Genomic DNA, 20,144 nt, shown 5'->3' with positions numbered 1-20,144 from the left:
AATATTGTTGTGCTAAATAGAAACAGTATTAGCAATATTTCATTAGTGAAATAATCAAAATAAGCAACTTCCCATGTTGTGTTAAGTGAAAGCACAAATGAGTACTGCAGTGATATTAAAATAGCTGAACCCCAAAACAAATTTAACTCCTATTTTTTGAAACAGGGAAAAACACCTCTGCATTCTTTATTTTTATTCATTTTAAATAACAATACAAACAACTCTTAATCAGGTCTTGGACCGTCCATTGCAGTCCATAACAGTTGAAGTGCTTTAAGTGACAACCCAAAGGGGGCCCAACAGACTGAACAACAAAAATAGCCAAAGGAACAGTAGGCACACAGTCTCTCTCAACACACACACACACACACAACTCAGTGGCGCACTGAACAATTCTGGAATATTTTAAAGACATTAAAGCTTAAGAGCACCGAACATTCAAAAAAAAAAAAAAAACTAAAGGAACATTGCAACAGTAATACTAAGCTTTAACATTCCTCATCGGAGCATCAGTCAATGGTCATGTGACAGGAAGCCAACATGTTTACATGCTGGATACTGTGATCATCAGTCATCCACGCAGGTAAGACACCCTCAGCCCAGCAGTGGGCACCCACCGTGCAAACCAAAGCTAAGCTAACACACCAGAGGCCACAACGTGTTCAGGTAACTGAAACACGCATTTATATTGCTGCATTAAAATATGTGCAAATTATAACACCCACAACATATAAACACCCACAAGTTGCAGGGATTTTTTTTTTCGAGTGGAGGGGGCAAATTTAGGTGTGCGCTTTGGGCAAACCGAGCGCCGGTTCCACGCTGGTGGTGGTGGTCGGTGTGGGAGGACAGAGCAGCCCGCGGGAGGCTGTGTGGTCCCCGTTTAGGGTCTTGTAGGTGTTCCTCCTCGGCGGCGCCCTGAGACATACTGACGGGAAGCGAAGGCTCGCCAGGCAGCAGCCCGGGCAGGAGATGACCTCCTCCTGATCCAGAGACTGAACACTGTCGGAGCCGAACGGTGACAAAGCGGCCATCTCACTGGATGGCGAGTGGTAGCGGTTGTTGTTGGTCACGGTGGTGGCACCGCTCCAAACCAGAGGTCCGTTCACAACCGCTTTGCTGTTGTCCAAATGAGGCAGGCGGGAGGCGATAGATGACGTCCAGCCATTTGAAAAGGGCGGAGAGGAGGACTGGTGGGGCGTGGAGAAGTGGGAGGGAGGGGAGGAGAGCTTAGAGTACGAAGACGAGCTGTCTTGTGCATCTGGGGAGCTGGTGCAGTCCATAGGTTCCTCCTCCTTTTCCACTGAGAGAGGTTCTAGGGATGGCGGGAGGCCAGAATCATCCGCCGGGTGAGTAGCTCCGCCCTCTTCCCACACATCCTTTTCACTTTCAAGCAGTCCCTCGTCTTCACAGTTCACAGCGTCACACAGCGACGTCTCCTCGGCGAGGACAATGCTCAAGGTGGTGGTCATGTGAGGGGGTGGCATGCACGGCAGCGAGTGGCAGCACCGGTGCCTCCGGAGCGGGTTGGCCTCACGAGGGCCGCTGTGGGGGTCGGGCAGCGGCGGCAGGGTGAAGGTGAGGGAGATGACCGACTTGCTGGGAGTGTCGTAGAGCTTGATCTTGCCGCCTTTCAGGTCCTCTCGATGAGAGAAGGGGTTGACTCGGGCGGGAGCGACCAGGCTGACAGACGGGCACGCGTCCGGGGTGTGGAGCATGTCCGATTTGCTGCGGCAGAGGCGGGGGTCCGACGGCAGACCGAGGGACCGCCTCCTTAGCGGGCCAGCTGCTGGAGAAACGTCTGGGATGAAAAAGTAAATAATTCCATTACAGCAAGAACATTTATTTCACATTCATTAATTGGAAGCAGGCATGAATTGGATTAGCGGAAAACTCAAGTGTACCCGAGACTGTGGGCTCATCTTTCTGCCACCTCTTCTCGAGATCCACCACAATATGAGAAAAAGATGGACGCTGCTTGGCGCTCAGCTGGCAGGAAACACAGCAAAAAGTTGAACAACTCATTCATTCCTTGCAGTTGATGGAAGTCTTTCTTACGTTACAGCAGAGGATAGCCAGGTGCAGGAAGTCTGTGGGACAGTCTCCAACCATCTGCGTGAAGGCCTCCACATCCAGACCAAAGTCCTGCACACAACACACGACACGACAACAAATGACATGAAGTAGAGTCCAGGGTCAACTGCGGTACCACTCAACATTAGGATCATGGATAAGCTGTAGTACTAAATCAAATCAACTTTATTTGTATAGCACTTTCCCTGCAAAGACATGCAACACAAAGTGCTTTACAGAATTAAAAACAATTACCACAATTAAAAAGGAAAACAAACACTAAGAAAGCCCCTCCCTCCCACCCTCCATACTAGACACACACACAGTAGGGAGACATGGCATGGCACTGAGGATCAAGGCCGCAGGCCGTGCCATCAGGGGACCAGCACCCAGGCCCCCCCCAACTCCGACAGACGGGCAGACCCCCACATTAAAGGGAGGAACCCCCAGCCGGCCAGGTCGAAGGGACCCAAGGATGGAACCCCCTCAGCAGACCCGACACAGCCCCCAGTGTGGAGGACCCCCCTGAGGAAATACTGGAGTTAAAAGCTAAAGACTAAAAGCATAAAATAGGACTAAAAAGATAAAAACATTTAAAAAAAATTAAAAATATTAGTTAAAAGCCTGATTAAAAAGGTGTCTTTAATCTTTTTTTTTTTTTTAATATCAACAGTCTCCGCAGTCCTGAGGCTCTCCGGCAGGCTGTTCCACAGGTGGGGGCCATAGTGGCTAAATGCTGCCTCACCGTGGGTTTTAGTTCTGGGTTTTGGTATTGTTAAAAGGCCAGTGCCGGAGGACCGCAGGGTCCGCAGGGGTTGATATGGTAAAAGCAGATCAGATAAATAAGAAGGTGCAAGGCCGTTAAGACATTTAAAAACCAGTAAGAGAATCTTAAAATCCTTCCTGAAGCGGACGGGGAGCCAATGTAGCGACTTTAAAACTGGTGTAATGTGCTCCCGTCCTCTGGTCCGCGTCAGCACACGTGCGGCTGAGTTCTGTAATAATTGGAGTACTAGTTTACTAGTAAACAAGTATATTTATATACAGCAGTGGGAAAAATGTGCCCCCTTCTTTTATTTATTTTTTGCACCAAAACTGTGACCATCTGCAGTGGGCCCAAGACCATGTGACCTGGGCAATGCAGCTGTGCTGGAGAAGGCAAGGTGAGTGATCCGCCAAGGTCAACATGGTCCCCAGGGTTTGCTTTGGTGGAGGGGGTGCAACAGTGTGGGCTGGCGGCAGTCAGCACAAATCTGATTTCGTCGACTGTAAATGTGACGCTTATTAATACAAGCTTTAGTCTTAATTGTATTTCAATGATTGTTAAAGGGGACCTAGAGGTCGTGTAGAGCAGCTCCACACAATAACCCATCTAAACCTGGTAGATTTTTTGCTGTATTTCCTTGATTTCTGCTTCCTGCCAAAGCGGTCCGTTTTAATTTATTCCACCCACAGCCCGTCTCCGGGCATGCCCACTCTGCTGTGATTGGTTACATGCCCAAAGTGCTTCCAAACTCCAAACCATATAAGGAAGTCCGCCCATATAAGGAAGGGGAAGTTTTACCAAGCATTTTGAGCCATCCCAAAACATCTTTCAGGGCTCACTTCCAAATGCACAAATCTCATTATCTGAAACTTTGACATCGTTTAACACAAGAATACAACATTCTAACTACATTTATAGGTCAGAAAAGTGGAAAAAGCATTAAAACTAGCATTAAAAATAGGTTTGTGTTCCTGAAATGCTTATTAAACCTGTTTTGTGTTGACACACAGCTACTGGCATTACCTCAAACTGTCTTTTCATTAAATGCAAGAGAAATTTGAGTTGAAACTTTAGTGCAATTTGCGTTTCTGTTTGGGGCGGAGGTGGGTTCCGCAGCCAAACCGGTTGAGAACCACTGCTCTGTAAGACTGGAGAACCCTGCTGTTTTTAATGAACCTACTGCCAAAAAGGACCTAACATAAAGGCTGAAAAACACCAAAATGTTATAAGCATTACAACAAATGCTACGGTACCTCAGTGCGTGGTAGGATGTCAGGGTCAGCCTGTATCCTTGCAATTATTTCACACAGGATGATGCCGTAGGCAAACACATCCACCTATAGACAAAACAAAAATAAATGATTGCCTATACCAGAACAGTATAAAATAAAAAATTCAAATAAGAATGAGCCTATTTGTTGCATAACTAACTCCACCTTTACATTTGACATATATCCAATTAAATCGCTTGACTTGCTACTTGCTTTATGCTCCTCCACCACACCCACTATGGACCTTGACCAATCAATAGCTGAGTCAAACAAGAAGTATGTAAGTAAGCACCTTCTCATTGTACACTTCACCCCGCAGCACTTCCGGAGCCATCCAGTAGGGGGAGCCCACCACAGCCAGAGGCTCCTGGTCTGTGTCTTCACTGTAGAGAAAGAGACAAAAAATGTTGTTAGACGACGAATAAACAAATAATTACATTCAGAGACAATTCCCCACTTATTTTGAAAACTTATTTGAATAAACCTCCATTCATAAAGGAAGCATGACAATTATATTTAATGAACAAAACAGCCTTGCTACAAAGTGTGCTGTGTCAATGTGCTTTGGGGTATTGTGGTGAGCAATTGTGCAACTCCAAACTGAATAAAAAAGGAACTAGAGAGTGCATGCGAGGATAAGCACGTGCGCACGCGCACACAAAACAGATACTTCCTCTGTGTGCTATTTCTATCAGTTAATGCAGGCATGATACTGCAGAAAAAGTGATGGCAGAGAAGCCACTGGTTTCCAGTGTCAACGCCATTTGAAGAAGTGGGGGCAGGAAAGAAAGGGTTCTTCCCTTCAAGTCTTTAATAACAAAAGGGCAAAGTCAATGATGAGTGACCGACTCGGCTTGGGCGAAGAGGAGAAAGCCGTCGGAAGAGGCAGACTGGAATAGTTTGACCTTATTTGGAGAGCCCCCACCCCCTCAAAACCCCCACCTTCCTTTCCTTTCCCCTCCCACAAACACCGACGCAATGGTTGTGGCACTCCACTAAAAAGGTTACAATGGCGTTTGACTTGAATAGAAGGCAAAACAGAAGCTTGGAATGGAGGAAGTAAAGGCATTCATCGACATCGATGTAAGGACAGAAATGTACTATTATGTACTTTGCAGACAGGCATTCAAACAGACAGCTTATTCATCTTAGAGTAGGGATGGGAATCCCAGGATACATGGCTCATGATACATAGGGTGATTAAACACTTCATCCAAAAGTCTAACCTAGCATAATGTTGCCGTTGGAACCATACTTCCTGTTTGCAGAAGGAAACAAACACTTTTTGCTCTTTTTTTCCAGCATCATCTCGTTTTATAGTCACCACCCTCCAAAAAAACTCTCCAGATCTGTCCGCTTTCTAAAAAAAATAAAAATAAAATCTAAATTTCAATAATGTAATATTTCATATATTACTGTTTACATTATAAGATGGGTTGTTTCTAATTAAGCATTTTTTTAGTAAGCCATCTATCAATTGTTACATATTTTGAAATAATACTCTAATAAACGGCTCCTCCACAGTTCATCCATCTCAGTAAGGAAATATTTTTAACCAAGCGTCCCGTTCGGCCATCCAGTATGGCACTGTGATTCTACAAGACCATTTATAGTCTCAATAAAATATGCCACATAAATGCCTGCGAGCAATAAACAACCAGGAGTGGAAAAAAAAAAAAAAAACAGAAGAGTTTAAATATTGACACTTGTCTATTTTAACAAGAGTTCCATGGAAAGGGTGCGGACAGAGGAGCGCAGGTGAGAAGTGACAGGAAGTACTGATAAGAGGAGAGTGAAGGAATGCGAGCATTTATCGAGCGTGACTTATCACGGTGCAAGGCATGGATTGACGCTTTAAGGGCCCGCCCGCCCACCCACACACACACTCATGCGTACGCACACGCACCTGTAATCCGGGATTTTCTCCGCCAAGCCAAAGTCTCCCACCACAGCCGAGCAGAGGCCTCCTTCCCAGCGCACCAGGCAGTTCTGCACAGAAGGGGTCAAAGTTCGTCACACATAACCACTTTTACTGCTGCTGTTAAATGTTTGTCCACTCTTTACGACCTTTACTTTTAAGTTGCTATAATGCCTCTGCTTTTGTTGCTCTGGCGCTCCCCTTGAGGTGTGAAGGTGTCGTCAAACATAAGAATGAGCCATTTCAACGTGAAATAAAACATTGTGTAACCATTTTAGAAGTAGAAGCACATGAAGAGCATCATGGGAAATTCCTCTGCGGCCTAAGTAGCATTACCAACAAGGATTCAGGACAAGCTGGATTTATTACAAGCAGGTTTCTGTTAGTGCTATGACTGACACCATTTACAGTAAATCCTATGTCGCATATATGTACAGTGGTCTCTGCTATAGGAATGGCAATCCCATGGTAGCTCACCATGCATGGCTCTGATAACTGATATCGCTATAGTATATATACAAATAATGGTTATAACATACACTAGGACAATACACAAACACTTGTCTTACTACATACAATGAGGGTGGTTATGCATGGTGTAAGTGAACAATTCTTTTTGACGTCTGACAAACGAAATTTTATTGCGGCTATATTGTAATAATGATAAAAAAAAACTAATATGTGATCAATATTTTGTCACACTACTAGTTTCAAGCTTGGCATGTACTGATGCGTGGAAATGCACGTGCGCTCGTCACCTTGGATGTGAGGTCCCTGTGGAAGATGCCTTTGCCGTGCAGGTAGCGTAGGCCGCGGGCGATGTCCAGCGCCAGGCCGAGACGTGTGCTCCATGAGAGGAAGACGTCGCTGTCCAACAGCTGTTCCAAGTTGCCGCCGTTGATGTACTGGACCATCAAAACACATTCCATTAGAAACAAAGCACACACTCAGTTAAGAGTACATCTTGTCAAGAGACCATAGAATAGGAAGTATACTTGGATATACTTTATAGTAGTTTATAGATTAATTATCCACTGGGGGAGGAAAAAAAATAAGCAAAGCAGTCTAAATAGTTGCCAACACTATTGTGTGATTAGCACACAATAGTGTCTGCTTGGACAGTCAAGCTCACTGCCCAATCATATGAAAGTCATTTGATAGATTTTATCATTCTGACTACTTTGGGGTGTCCACGGCTAGTGCTGAGCATACATTTTTACCTAGAATGTCATACAAATACTGTATCATTTGTGGTCAGGCTAGAAAAAAAAACATAGCAACGCTTTTTTTAAATTGCAAATGAGATCTACTTATTGTTATGGCCATTAGTAGTGTTCTTAAAAAGTTTGAAAAAAAAAAACATTCCAATATTGGTGAACAAAAATGTAAGGAATCACATTCTACTGCCAAGCATGATGGTGGTAGTGTCATGGTCTGGGCTGCATGAATGTAGCGGAACACTGGTAGGTTTTATTGAGGGGAAACACAAATTCCTTTGACATTAGGAAGCAGAAAATAGAACATACGGCAGTTTTCCAACATGATAAGGAACCCAAACACACCTCCAAGGTGGTATGTACCATGCTGAGGATGGTGGGGGTAAATGTGATGGGAGGGGTGAGTATGTTTCTTCCAAATGAGCACCTGTGGAACATCCTCAAGCAGAATGAAGGAAGGTGGAGGAGTGAAAAGTATCCAACATCAGGATTTGGAGAGTCACACTTAGTATGTGTACACAGTTATTAAAGAAAGGCCGGTGACCAGTCCAGGGTGTACCCCGCCTCTCGCCAGAAGACAGCTGGGATAGGCTCCAGCACCCCCGCGACCCTCGTGAGGATAAGCGGTAGAAAATGAATGAATTTCCACAAGAATAAAAGGCAGTGCTAAATAACAATTATGCTCACACTTAATATTCAAAGCTTTGGGCATGTTCACTGTAAGGCGGATGTGTGTTGCCAGCTATTTGGACACTAATGTCTCGCAACAAGTCTCACATACATGCCATTGACTACACTTGGGGAACACACGAACAGAACAGCTTGCCGACACCCACAACTTCAACTCGAGACAGGCGAGAGGTACAGATCCTTTGAATTAAACCATTTACAAGTGCTGCCAGCTGCCACCATGCCAAGCTAACTGCTGTTCATAGTGGTTGCCTAGCAACAACGGCAAACAAAAAGCAAAATGACATCCGGGTCGAAAAATCAGAAACGAGGCCAAAGTGGCTGACACATAAGGTGAATATGCCAATAGAGGACCCCTAAATGGATGCAAAACTGGGGTCCAGCATCATGTTTACATCATGATGGAACATTGGAAGGTATTTGGCAGTGCTACAGTAATGATCTGTAGCACAAATAAGATCTAAAAGACCCGCACACAGATTGGAAATGCACAATCGCAGAACAACAGCCTCAAGAAGAGCTTCTCGGAGATCAGTGATGAAGTCGTAGACCAGGCCCGCAGGACACTAGTTTGAGGCCCCTGCCTTAATATGAAAGTTTAATGTTAGTGGGGCCCGCGGAAGTTTGATATGGATGCTGTATGGCATCATGTACCCAGAAAAAATTATTATGTTTGATTAATGTTCATGTTAAAGGTTAAATAACTGTTAATAGTTATCCTCCCTATCTGTGTGGAAGTGGTAAGTTTTTGGCTATTTAAGTTTAAAGGAAATAACTTGAAGGCTACCATTTAGGTCGCTAGCTCTCTAGTTTGCGAGTTAGCATGTGTCTCAAGACCCTGCAGTTGCGCAATATGTTGTAAATAAAAAAAAAAAGTATAAATGTGACTATAGTCGTGTTTTGTCATGTCTACAGGGCTCTAATAATGCTTTGTTCATTTTAATCTGAAAAAAATAATTTGTATACCCACCAACTATATGTGGTTTCTTAAGTTTTTATTATATTTATTTATTACTGATTGATTTTCTTTATTCTTGATTTGTTTATTTATTTTTCATCTTATTTTGTGTAGAAAAATAAAAAGTAAGATATTTGAGAACAGTGGAATGTTTTATCAGAGCTTTTCTTGTAGAAAATTGGAACCAAAGCGAAGTTTTTAAAATTTTTTTGTTTTTAATAAATGCGTTTGTTTTTTTTTTTTGGACAACCTGATGCGGCCCAGTCTCACCCAGACCCGAGCTCCAATGGCCCCCCAAGTAAATTGAGTTTGAGACCCCTGTTGTAGACCTAAGGGTGGAAAATAGCGCACTACACAATTATATCAATGTACTACAGGATGCTACAAAAGCACTACTGGATGATAATACTGCCTTGACCGCCATTCTTGAGGAAGAGAAAGAATAAGTAAACAATGAATTAGTGTATGTTGAATACAGGAAGTGGACAAGCAATTGATGTGAGACAGAGATGGGGTAGGATTAAATAACCTTCCATGTCCTTTACAGACATGTGGAATTGCAACATCAAGCATTTAAAAACTGTATAAAATAAGTGTAATGTAAGGAGAAAGAGTTCATACTAATAAATTTTGTCACCGATAACACAAAGCTGAGATGCAGGTCATTTTTTCCTTTATATAAAAAAAAAAAACACCTCTGCATATCTACAGAATGGGTTGGTTTCAAAAATGTAAAAGTATGGACACCCCTGCGCCAAGTTTCAGCTCTCAGTGGATAGTAAATCTATCCTGCTATACAAGCTGTACATGTCCACAGACTCCTCTAGAGTTTATACAAGTTGACTTTTTGTGTCTTGACAAGATACACTGTGTTACTGCAGCAACACATTAGTGGCCTACCTCAGTGAGCGCATGGAGCTGCCCCTCATGGACGCACACTCCTATGAACCTGGAAGCGGCACACACACACACACAAAACCATCAACACAACAACCACACAGAAAGGTGTAGGGAAAACAAGAATTGTTTGGTTTACCTGAGGATGTTTGGGTGTGACAGTCTGTTCATGAGTTGGACCTCCCTGAGCATGTTGGCCCGATTACTGGCCAGGATGTTCATCTTCAACGCCATCACCTGGCCTGACACGCGATGCTGCACCTGGACCACACACACAAAAACAACATTAGCGCTCCCACACTGGAGGTATCTGAGAGTGGCCAGATCTGCTAAAAGGAAGTAGCTGGACATGCTTCATTTATGGATCAACATGGACTGACACTGCAGCCAACACGGGAAGTCTCACTCTGAGGTTGCTACACCGTTGCAACACCTCCGTCTCAATTAACAATACAACTCCACTTATTTGTACCCATGAAGGAGAGTTTGCATGACAGTGTTCATCCTCCACAATGTAGTTCAATTTCACCACAAAGCCTGTTTGCTTACTTTCTAGAAGATAAGACGCTAACATGTTGGCAGTCAATGTCAACACACACCCTGCCTTGTGTTAATGGCGGGGCCAGCTGAGATGTTAGGAGGAATAAACATTACAAGTGAAGGCACGCTCTGCATTTTTGTGCTGAATGAAGCTACGCTGCTGCGAAAAAGTGCTTCCTCTTTTTTTTTTTTTGCACATTTGCACTCAAATGTTTCAGAACAAATAGTACAACGGAACACTTTTTTAATTAAACTTTGTATTCTTAAAAAGGGAGAGAAAAAGCCTTATATGGCCCTGTGTGAAAAGGTGAATGACCCCCCTACTAAAACATTACTGCTAGATTAATTGAAATCTATCAGTTTTGAGAAGGTTATAAAGCCATTTCTAAAGCTTTTGGGACTCCAGCAAGCCACAGTAAGAGCCATTATCCACAAATGGTGAAAACATGGAATGGTGGTGAATCTTTCCAGGAATGGCCGGCCAACCAAAATTCACCCAAGAGCGCAGCGACGACTCAAGGGGTCACAAAAGACCCCACAACAACGTCCAAAGAACGGCAGGCCTCACTTAGCTGAGTTAAGGTCAGTGTTCATGATTCCATCATAAAAAAGGCACTCGGCAAAAACGGCCTGCATGGCAGAGTACCAAGACCAAAACCACTGCTGAACAAAAACAACATCAAGGCTCATCTCAATTTTGCCAGGAAACATCTTGACCTTTGGGAAAATACTAGGTGGTCTGACATGACACTATGGAAAGTGTAATGTAACATAAAAGAACATTATACCAACAGTAAAATATGGTGGTGGAACATGTGATTTACCAAGACCTTTGAGAAAATACTGTGTGGTCTGGAGAGACAAAAGCTGAACTTTTTGGAAGGTATGTGTCCCATTACATCTGGTATAAATGTAATACCGCATTTCAAGAAAAGGAAACCCTCATACAAACAGTAAAATATGGTGGTGGTAGTGTGATGGTATGGGGCTGTTTTGCTGTTTCAGGCCCTGGAAGACTTCCTGTGATAAATGGAACCATGAATTCTGTTGTCTACCCAAAAATACTGAAGGTGAATATCTGCCCATCTGTTGGTGACCTCAAGCTGAAACCAACTTGGGTTCTGCAGCAGGACGATGATCCAAAACCCACCAGCAAGTCCACCTCTGAATGGCTGAAGAAAAACCAAATGAAGACTTTGGAGTGGCCTAGTCAAAGTCCTGACCTTAAAAAGGAGCTTCATGCTGGAATAGTCTCTAATGTAGTTGAATGACAACAATTCTGCAAAGATGAGTGAGCCAAAATTTCTCCACAGTGCTGAAAAACACCCTGGGGCTGTCCACATGGAAACACTGTTTGGCGGAAGATGTGTTCCTCCTTCTATGGTTTGGTGTCACATGGTAGGTGTGCATTGTTTACACTTAATATACACACATCCGGAACATTCCCATGTGGACAGGGCCTCACTGCAGGTTATTGCAAATGTTTGATTGCAGTTGTTGCTGCCAAGGGTGGCCCAACCAGTTATTAGGTTTAGGGAGCAATCACTTTTCACACAGGGCCATTTAGGTTTAAATAATAAAAAGCTTCATTGAAAAACTGTATTGTGTGTTCAGCTGTGTTGTCATTGACTAATATTTAAATTTGATTAAACATTAAAAAGTGCGACAACCCTGTATGTCCTTGCCAACATGATGCAATTTCCAGCACTGAGATGATATTCAGAAAAGTTCAGATCTCAACATGTCCTGACCTGGGAACATCCCACTTTTGTCTGTCTGCAAGAACCTACAAATGCATCATTAGTTATTCAGAGAGAGCATAAACGCTACGTGTAAAATACAGGATGAGCACAGCAGCGTTTGGCAACCCGTGAGTGCTGTCACTTGCAGATGACGTGGTTGGCCTGTGTATGTCAGAAATAATAACCATTAAAAAGATGAGAAAGTAAAGCATGCCAAACATTTGTTCACACGTAAGTGCGCTCTGTTGAGAGACATTTGTTTTTTTACCTGCGGGCCCTCAGGTATTGTCAGACTAGTTTTGGGAAAGGATGAAAAAAAAAAAAAAAAAAAAACTCAAACAAGTGCGCTACTTTGAACCAAATTAAAAAAGCAACGCCTGACAGATGTGTCTTGACACGCATGTCCATTATTCTCCCACTTCACATCTCCCAATTGCATACCACAAAGATGAATGCTTCCATTTGATCTGCACAGCATCTCCCTTAAAGTGCATTTGATCCTAACTCATGCCAGTCTTTATATGACGCCATCAAAAGGCTAAAGCCATCTTCAAGCCAAGCAGCGACTTGACAAGGCAGCAGTAAACACGCTGACATTTGCCTGCTCATTTGCTATTCAAAAGGCCAACGTGGTTGTGGGGGTGGGGGGGTGGGGACAGACAATTAAAAAAAAGAAATAAACATCAATCTTGGATGCGTGTGCGCGCTATGTACAGTGGAACCTCTGTTAGCGTTCACCCTGTTTAGCAGGCTTTTTTGGTTAAAGTTGAAAATTTAGGCCACAATTTTGACGGAATACATTTGTTTAGAATACAATAGGCATTATTAATACACTGCATTAGTTCAACTATATTCTTAAGATATGTATTTTTATTTTAAATCAGAAAATGTCCTTGTTAGCATTGTATTAGTTAGCAAACAAAATGGCAACCGGAAGTTATGGCACCAGTCTATGATGTCATCAGCGGTTGACTCGATAATGTTACAAAGCACATTTTAGTAGTTTTATGACTAGTTTTACATGTATAAATTTACATTTATCTTCATTGAAGACTACTTTTCCCAAAGAGGAGTCATTACCGGTTACAGTATTCAGGTGACTAACACTACTAAATTCAAGAAACAACTCATGGCAAAACAGGAAGGTGGTTGGCCATGTCGTCGTGTCTGACAATACAATACCATCTTCAATGGTCAAAAGGTTAAATGTTCATGTATCCCTTTCATTTATCAGTAGGAATTTTCTGCATGTCGACCTATTATTTTAAAACTATAAAAATGTGTCAACATAATTAGCTTGTAGCAATTGATTCATTGGATTTACACTCTTACGGGAAAAATTCATTCAACTAAAAAGGATGTAGTTGCGTTAAGTTGGCGCTGATTGAATCAACTTCCGCATCACAACATAAACAACCTTAATTCCACACTATAAGGTGCTCATGTGGCTCATAAAATACATTTTTGTGGGCTTACTACTCCTGAACAGCTGCACACAACAGGGTGAACATTTATCAGAACATCTACCCCCATTGGGTGTGCATGTGCTATTAGTTTCCTGACAAATACAACGCATGGTGGTGCAGAGACCCAAAATTTTGATTGACATGAATTCTCTCACACAGCTCAACAGAAATGAATAAATTCAGGGTAGGGTATATATACATGTTTTGCTGCAATAATTGGCGTGCACTTTTTAGGAACAGTCTATTAGTCTACTGTTTATAATGATTTTGGTATTACGTGTATGCTAGCACAACCCAAACTCAAAACCCTTGTGGTCAGTGTTTGGGTGGTTGCCATGGCTACCACTTTCTTCTTAACAGGAAGAGAATGAAACCGTGAATAATGTTGATGCTGCGCAGCGTCTCACCTTAAACACCTCAGAGAAGAACCCAGCTCCTATCTTCTCACAGCTGAAGTCGTCCAAGCGGGCCAGACTGGACACGGCGCTGCGCAGGGCCCGGTAGGAGGACGGCCTGGTCCGGTTTGCTCCGTGCACACTGTGCATGGGCACCTCAGCCTCCCGCTCCTGTTCCGGTTCGACCCTCTCCATCTCTGGAGGATAGACCTGCTTTAAAATCCAGCCTGGGATGCGTCTACGTGTCCCAAGTTGGCTCCAGAGGCCAGGAGGAAAGTTGTCACAGATGCAGTCAGGTTCTGGTGCAGCCCGCTCTAGCGAGGTGAGCCGCGGCTGTGTCGCATCCTGCAGGGTGAATGCACACTTTGCGATGGGGAAGCACCCTCCTTTCGGTTCTAAATGAAGAACAGGAATATCACATCATCTGATATGAAAGGCAAGGTGATGACTCAGCAAGAAGTACAAAAAGCCTATAACTTCAAAGTTTGCCCTCCACTTGGTTTTGCAGGACCTACAACGGCAGAGCACATTTGAAAGTCATGTTGGATGCAAAGTGCTCCGTCTGCAAAGAGAAACAAATGTGGCTCCTTGTGGTGTTATCTGCTCTCAGCTGATAGCGCCTCTCATTGTTAGCGGCCGTACTTTGCGCAAACACACACACAGTAAAATTGATCCAATCACTCTGCACTGAAGCTCCAATCCTACTTGGATTCCTGCTGGAGGGGTGATTAGAAGCCCCGCTGTAAGCTAGCTAGCTGCATGCCTGCCTTGCTGCACCGTCCGTCCTTCTCTCAGCTCGTCAATTATGGATGCCACAGCTGAGCAGAGTTGCCTATCACGCACGTATGTGATGATGCATACGGAAATGGCTGAAGTCATCAAGGCGACGCGTGCATGTCGCTAAAGCATGAGGACGTGATGTGTACACGCACTCACCCGCAAAACGACGTCCCGGTATGTCCTCTCACCCTCTACCGACTGCTGCAGCGGAGTCAGCTTCGCAATCAATCATCCCCGGAGCGTCCGTCCGTCCTCCTCCTCCTCCGCGGTGGTGGTGGTGGTGTCGCCTTACTTCCACACACGGCCCTGGATGTGGCGTCTTTTGGCGTGCTTTATTGGAGGCGGCGAAACGAGGGGGGTGGGGCTTCTTCTCACACCTTCCCCTTAAAAAAAAATAATGTGGAGGCGTCACGTTTATGTCAAATTAAAATATAAATGGCTGTTATAAAATAGCAAGATTACCTCCGCCATGGCACTCATGTCTTCATTTGCGTAGCTTCGTCAGTTTATGTGCAACTTCCGGGGGGCGGACCTAAGTGCGCACGTGATCACATTAAAAAAAATGCCGCTTCAGTGTCGCTTGGAATAAAATGTGTGATTTTCGCATAGAATATCATATCACTGTAGGTGTTTTTTTTGTTATCTAAAGAAGGGAACTAGAGGATACAACACACAATGAAAGAAGTATGAAGGTGACAATGACAATATTTGACAATTGATAACAAGTTAGAAAGGCCTCCTCAGCAAGAAGTATTGGAATCACGAACCCTTGTAGCAGACCTCGAAGTGGAACCCTTTTGATATAAAGACCACATACGATTGGATTGGAGAACTTCAGGAAAAAATACAGGACAATTTTCCAACTAGTTCTACAAAATACCAAAGACTGAAAGAATGTATTATTTTGTTGTGACTCACACAATATGGGGGAACTTTGGCTGAAAACTGATGAGAATTACATCAAAAGTGAGATTGCCTGGAGCTCACAGTCTTAATGAACTTGAGAGTGAAGCATAAATTCCAGAGCTGGATAAAGTAGTTCAAATCCCTTGGGGGGGCGTTATTACCTACCAAGTGAATAATCTGAATGATTTTACCGGAATTGATGAGAACACAAAGCAACATTGAATATAGCATCTTTGTCACTCTCAGCTTCATCTGTACAACTACTGCATTCTCCATGGCTAACGCTAACAGTACTGATGCTTGCCGTCATTGTGTGTCCATGTTTCTTGTCACTGTTTTGATAAAAAGTTACCTCCCTGGGGTAACTCGGCTTCATTTTTCTCCAAACCTCACCAGCCAGTTTGTTTTCTAGCGTCTTCCTGAATCAAGTCCATCCCTGCCACCCACCAGGGGACAGATGTAAGCCATCCAGTGAGAGTCCAAACAGCATGAGGGGATCTGGAGTAATTCTAATTCCGAAAAAAATGGGAAAAAGCATCAAATTCAATGTTCTGTGTATATAAAAAAAAGCTAAAAAAGTGATATTGTTTCCCACACATTGTTTGTAGAACATGGTCTTGTTTCCCTGTAAAATAATCCATTTGTGATGTGAGACGTTATGTCTGTAAGCCACCTTCCCCGAGCCCAATGCTAGTTTATGGAAACAAGAGAACTTTGTGGGTAACGTGAACATTTCACATCACAACAATAGAGGCAACTTGAGGCCACCATATTTTATAAACAGGCTGGTAAAAACAAAGCAAGGACTTTTATTTCTAATCACTCTATTCCTTTTAACATACTGGGTTTCAGTTTTCTTTATGAATTTAAACAGATCAGAATTTACCCTTCCTTTCGCAGTTGGGTCACTTTTAGACTTACTCATTGGAATATCTAAGAGAGTTCATTCATTCATTCATTTTCTACCGCTTTTCCTCATGAGGGTTGCGGAGGTGCTGGAGCCTATCCCAGCTGTCTTTGGGCGAGAGGCGGGGTACACCCTGGACTGGTCGCCTACCAATCACAGGGCACATATAGACAAACAACCATTCACACTCACATTCATACCTATGGACAATTTGGAGTCGCCAATTAACCTAGCATGTTTTTGGAATGTGGGAAGAAACCCGGAGAAAACCCACACATGCACGGGGAGAACATGCAAACTCCACACAGAGATGGCCGAGGGTGGAATTGAACCCTGGTCTCCTGGCTGTGAGGTCTGCGCGCTAACCACTAGACCGCCGTGCAGCCTGTTCTAAGAGAGTTATTAACAGTAATTATACTAACTCTTTCATGAATCAACACTATTTCACAATTGAAAAGGCCTCGTCAATCATCTTTCACAAAAAAGAAAAGGCCTCCAAGACGACTTTGTACCTTTGTTTGGGTGCAACTTCCAAACAAGCGGTGCTACCACTCACATGATGGCCGAAAGGAACTATCCAACTGTGGAGGAAGTGTGACTTTTAAGCCTAAAAGTGATTCAATGATGAGTCAGTAGCATGTTATTTTTGAGTGAAAACTTGACACCGGGCTGCATGGTGGGCGAGTGGTTAGCGCACAGGTCTCACGGCCAGGAGATCCGAGTTCAATTCCACCCTCGGCCATCTCTGTGTGGAGTTTGCATGTTCTCCCTGTGCATGCGTGGGTTTCCTCCCACATTCCAAAAACATGCTAGGTTAATTGGCGACTCCAAATTGGCCATACATATGAATGTGAGTGTGAATGGTTGTTTGTCTATATGTGCCCTGTGATTGGCTGGCGACCAGTCCAGGGTGTAAGCGGTATAAATGAATGAATGAATGAACTTGACACCATATCATTATTAACTCTGCTAGGGAGACCTGTGGCTTCATTTTTTGTCTTTAGTTCGGGGGGGGGGGGATCAAGCGGCCGTCTATATATAAGATTAACATACTTGCTCACGGTGCACAAAAACATAACGCATCCACAGCCATTCGATGCTCACATAAATCAACTACTACTACTACATTGGTGATAAAATAAGCGCTAAACATAATACATGTTCTTTCCAAATGCCCACAAGGCATGCTGGGTAGTCCAGCAGCGACTATAGGAACAATAAAAAATAGGATATCAACAATTTACTTCTCTCACGACCTCCTCAACATATTTTGTAATCAAGAAAAAATGCAAAAAACACAGCAAAAATGATGTGAGAGGAGTACCACAAGCTACCCAGCATGCCTTGCGGATGCGGACGCCCACATGGTTACTTTAGGTTTAAAAATTTTTTTACAAAAAAATTGTTTACTATTATAAATAGTGAAAATACTGTATTAGAGGTTGTCATAAGAGAATATAATTGTCTATATAATTTTTAATACATGCTCTGTGATTGGCTGGCAAGCAGCTGGGATAGGCTCCAGCATAGAAGCGACACATGGACGCCAAAATGGATGATTGGACCACATTCATATTATTAGCGTGTCACGTCTGGCCTCACAGCCGGCCAAGATGTAAACACGTTGGGCTGCAGGTGTGTGAGCTACTGAATTATTCACTGGTCCGTTTATCGCGTCTCTGTCGGAAAAAGAAAAAGCATTCGCGTCACAGCATTGTTACTTGCATTATTTAAGAGTTGCTTCAAAAAAGTATATATTTTGAATGTGGCCCTAATACTACCCTTAAAAGGTGCTGTCTGCCATGATCAGGTACTGCAATGGGGGGTGCTAGGGTTTCATTCATTCATTCATTTTCTACCGCTTTTTCCCCACGAGGGTCGCAGGGGTACTGGAGCCTATCCCAGCTGTCTTTGGACGAGAGGCGGGGTACACCCTGGACTGGTCGCCAGCCAATCACAGGGCACATATAGACAAACAACCATTCACACTCACATTCATACCTATGGACAATTTGGAGTCGCCAATTAACCTAGCATGTTTTTGGAATGTGGGAGGAAACCGGAGTACCCGGAGAAAACCCACGCATGCACGGGGAGAACATGCAAACTCCACACAGAGATGGCCAAGGGCGGAATTGAACCCTGGTCTGGTTTATGCATGCTAACCACTCGACCACCATGCCGCCGCGCTAGGGTTTGAAAAGTACAATATTCCACCCTCTTCCTGTTTCCTCCAGGACAGCTAGTAGTCAATAGCTAGTATGTGTGTACGCTATGTCTGTGCAAGAGCCATGATTGAAGTGACAACACCATTAAGGCCACGCCCCCTTTTTGGCTTTTTTCTGAAACCACTGCTAACCCGGTGGTGGTGTTCTAAAAAAAAAAGTATAATTTGGAGCCATGGACGGTTAGTACTTTCAAACTCAGCGAATCAACAGTGACTGTCCCATCTGGAAGGCAATCAATAACAGCAGCCTGCCGCATCAGCAATACAGATCAATCCTGTCAGCACTTGAATGCAACACTGCTTGATGCTCCTTCGTGAAAACTGAAAGCTTTACATCTCAAATGATTCCTGTTTCTATACACTCAATATATGCGAATGAGGTGGGGTGTCCTGGGGTTTTGATAATAGGATTTTGGGTGCACACCAGCTGTGCCATGTGCCACATATAAGCTTCCCACATGCTCCCCCTGTCCCCATCAATGAGGATGCTTCAACCATGGTTGAATGAAATGTGAATTTAAAGGTAAGCGAGTGCAAGGACGTGACTCTATCTGTTAATTAGAAACTCCCATGTTGACAACAAAGGAGGTAATGAATCCCACAAACGGGCTCAAACCCACCCAGGGGAGACACGTATCAGACGCAGGTCTCCAGAGTAGATGGAGGTGCTAGAAAGTGGATCAGAGCGACATGGGACTTTATCCACTTTGTTAATTACAGTCCAATCATAATGTCCAACCAGATGTTGCTCAATGCAGTAGCAGCATGGCCAGCATATACAAACATTGTGGGTTTTCTCCTCTTTTTGTCCCCACTTGTCTCTACTTGCCCTGTGTGAGTTCAGGTTTCATTTCACAGGTACGGATTTGTGCTTTCTTTCTTCCGTTCTCCACTGTGATACATTTGTGCTGCTCATCACCGCAAGGTAGAAGCTATCTTGTAACTTCAAGATGCCACCTTTTTCTGCAGGCCTTTTCATGAAAAATGTTATCCACGTGTGACACTACACGCCATGTAGTTACATAAGGTGATTTGGGGGATTTTTCCACCAGTAGGGCAAACATAATCAATGCATGATGATATTTGAGGGAGGCCATCAAGTCCTACCTGTCAAAAGACGATCAATAAATAGTTCAATTTGGAGCCATTCTAGGATTTTTTTTTTTTTAAATCAAACTGGCAAATGTAAGCAATACCTTTAAGCTCAAGTGTGTAACAAAACACAATAGACTCTAGTGTAAGTAACCCACTGACCTGCTTTCATGGAGCCTATGCCTTTTTGGGCAAATGGTTCCCTCTAGCGTTCACATTGGTCACTGCATTTGAAAGTCCTCAGCTTGCAGGTGCGTCGTAACACCATTTCCGCTACTGACAGGAAAAAGTGTTCCAAT

General features: G+C 43.6%; 1 protein-coding gene across 2 annotated transcripts; it reads right to left on the bottom strand.

Moving 5' to 3' along the window:
- Nucleotides 1–156: 156 nt before the first annotated feature.
- Nucleotides 157–15,250, bottom strand: tesk1b (testis associated actin remodelling kinase 1b). 2 transcript variants are annotated; one of them, XM_058068842.1, is made up of 12 exons: nt 15,176–15,250; nt 14,870–15,096; nt 13,946–14,328; nt 9,930–10,051; nt 9,794–9,842; nt 6,787–6,933; nt 6,017–6,099; nt 4,403–4,493; nt 4,093–4,176; nt 2,059–2,145; nt 1,905–1,989; nt 157–1,801 (listed from the first exon to the last, which is right to left on the bottom strand). In XM_058068842.1, exons 3-12 carry the CDS (start codon nt 14,126–14,128, stop codon nt 783–785), a joined length of 1,950 nt encoding a protein of 649 aa, XP_057924825.1. In that variant the 5' UTR covers nt 14,129–14,328; nt 14,870–15,096; nt 15,176–15,250; the 3' UTR covers nt 157–782. The 2 variants fall into 2 exon arrangements, with proteins under 2 accessions (XP_057924825.1, XP_057924826.1); XM_058068843.1 differs by lacking the exon at nt 15,176–15,250 and having other exon boundaries at nt 14,870–15,158.
- Nucleotides 15,251–20,144: the final 4,894 nt, after the last annotated feature.

This window comes from Doryrhamphus excisus, chromosome 3 (assembly GCF_030265055.1).
Source record: "Doryrhamphus excisus isolate RoL2022-K1 chromosome 3, RoL_Dexc_1.0, whole genome shotgun sequence".
NCBI classification, from domain to species: domain Eukaryota; kingdom Metazoa; phylum Chordata; class Actinopteri; order Syngnathiformes; family Syngnathidae; genus Doryrhamphus; species Doryrhamphus excisus.
This window is presented reverse-complemented; position numbering and strand designations above follow the sequence as displayed.

Bases quoted from the DNA above. Each gene is read 5' to 3' on its own strand.
- tesk1b (XM_058068842.1), bottom strand. From the start codon at position 14,128: ATGGAGAGGGTCGAACCGGAACAGGAGCGGGAGGCTGAGGTGCCCATG. The intron at 10,052-13,945 runs GTGAGACGCTGC...TGTGTGGTCCAG, and splicing joins TCTTCTCTGAGGTGTTTAAG to GTGCAGCATCGCGTGTCAGG. The intron at 4,177-4,402 runs GTGCTTACTTAC...TTTTGTCTATAG, and splicing joins GTGAAGTGTACAATGAGAAG to GTGGATGTGTTTGCCTACGG.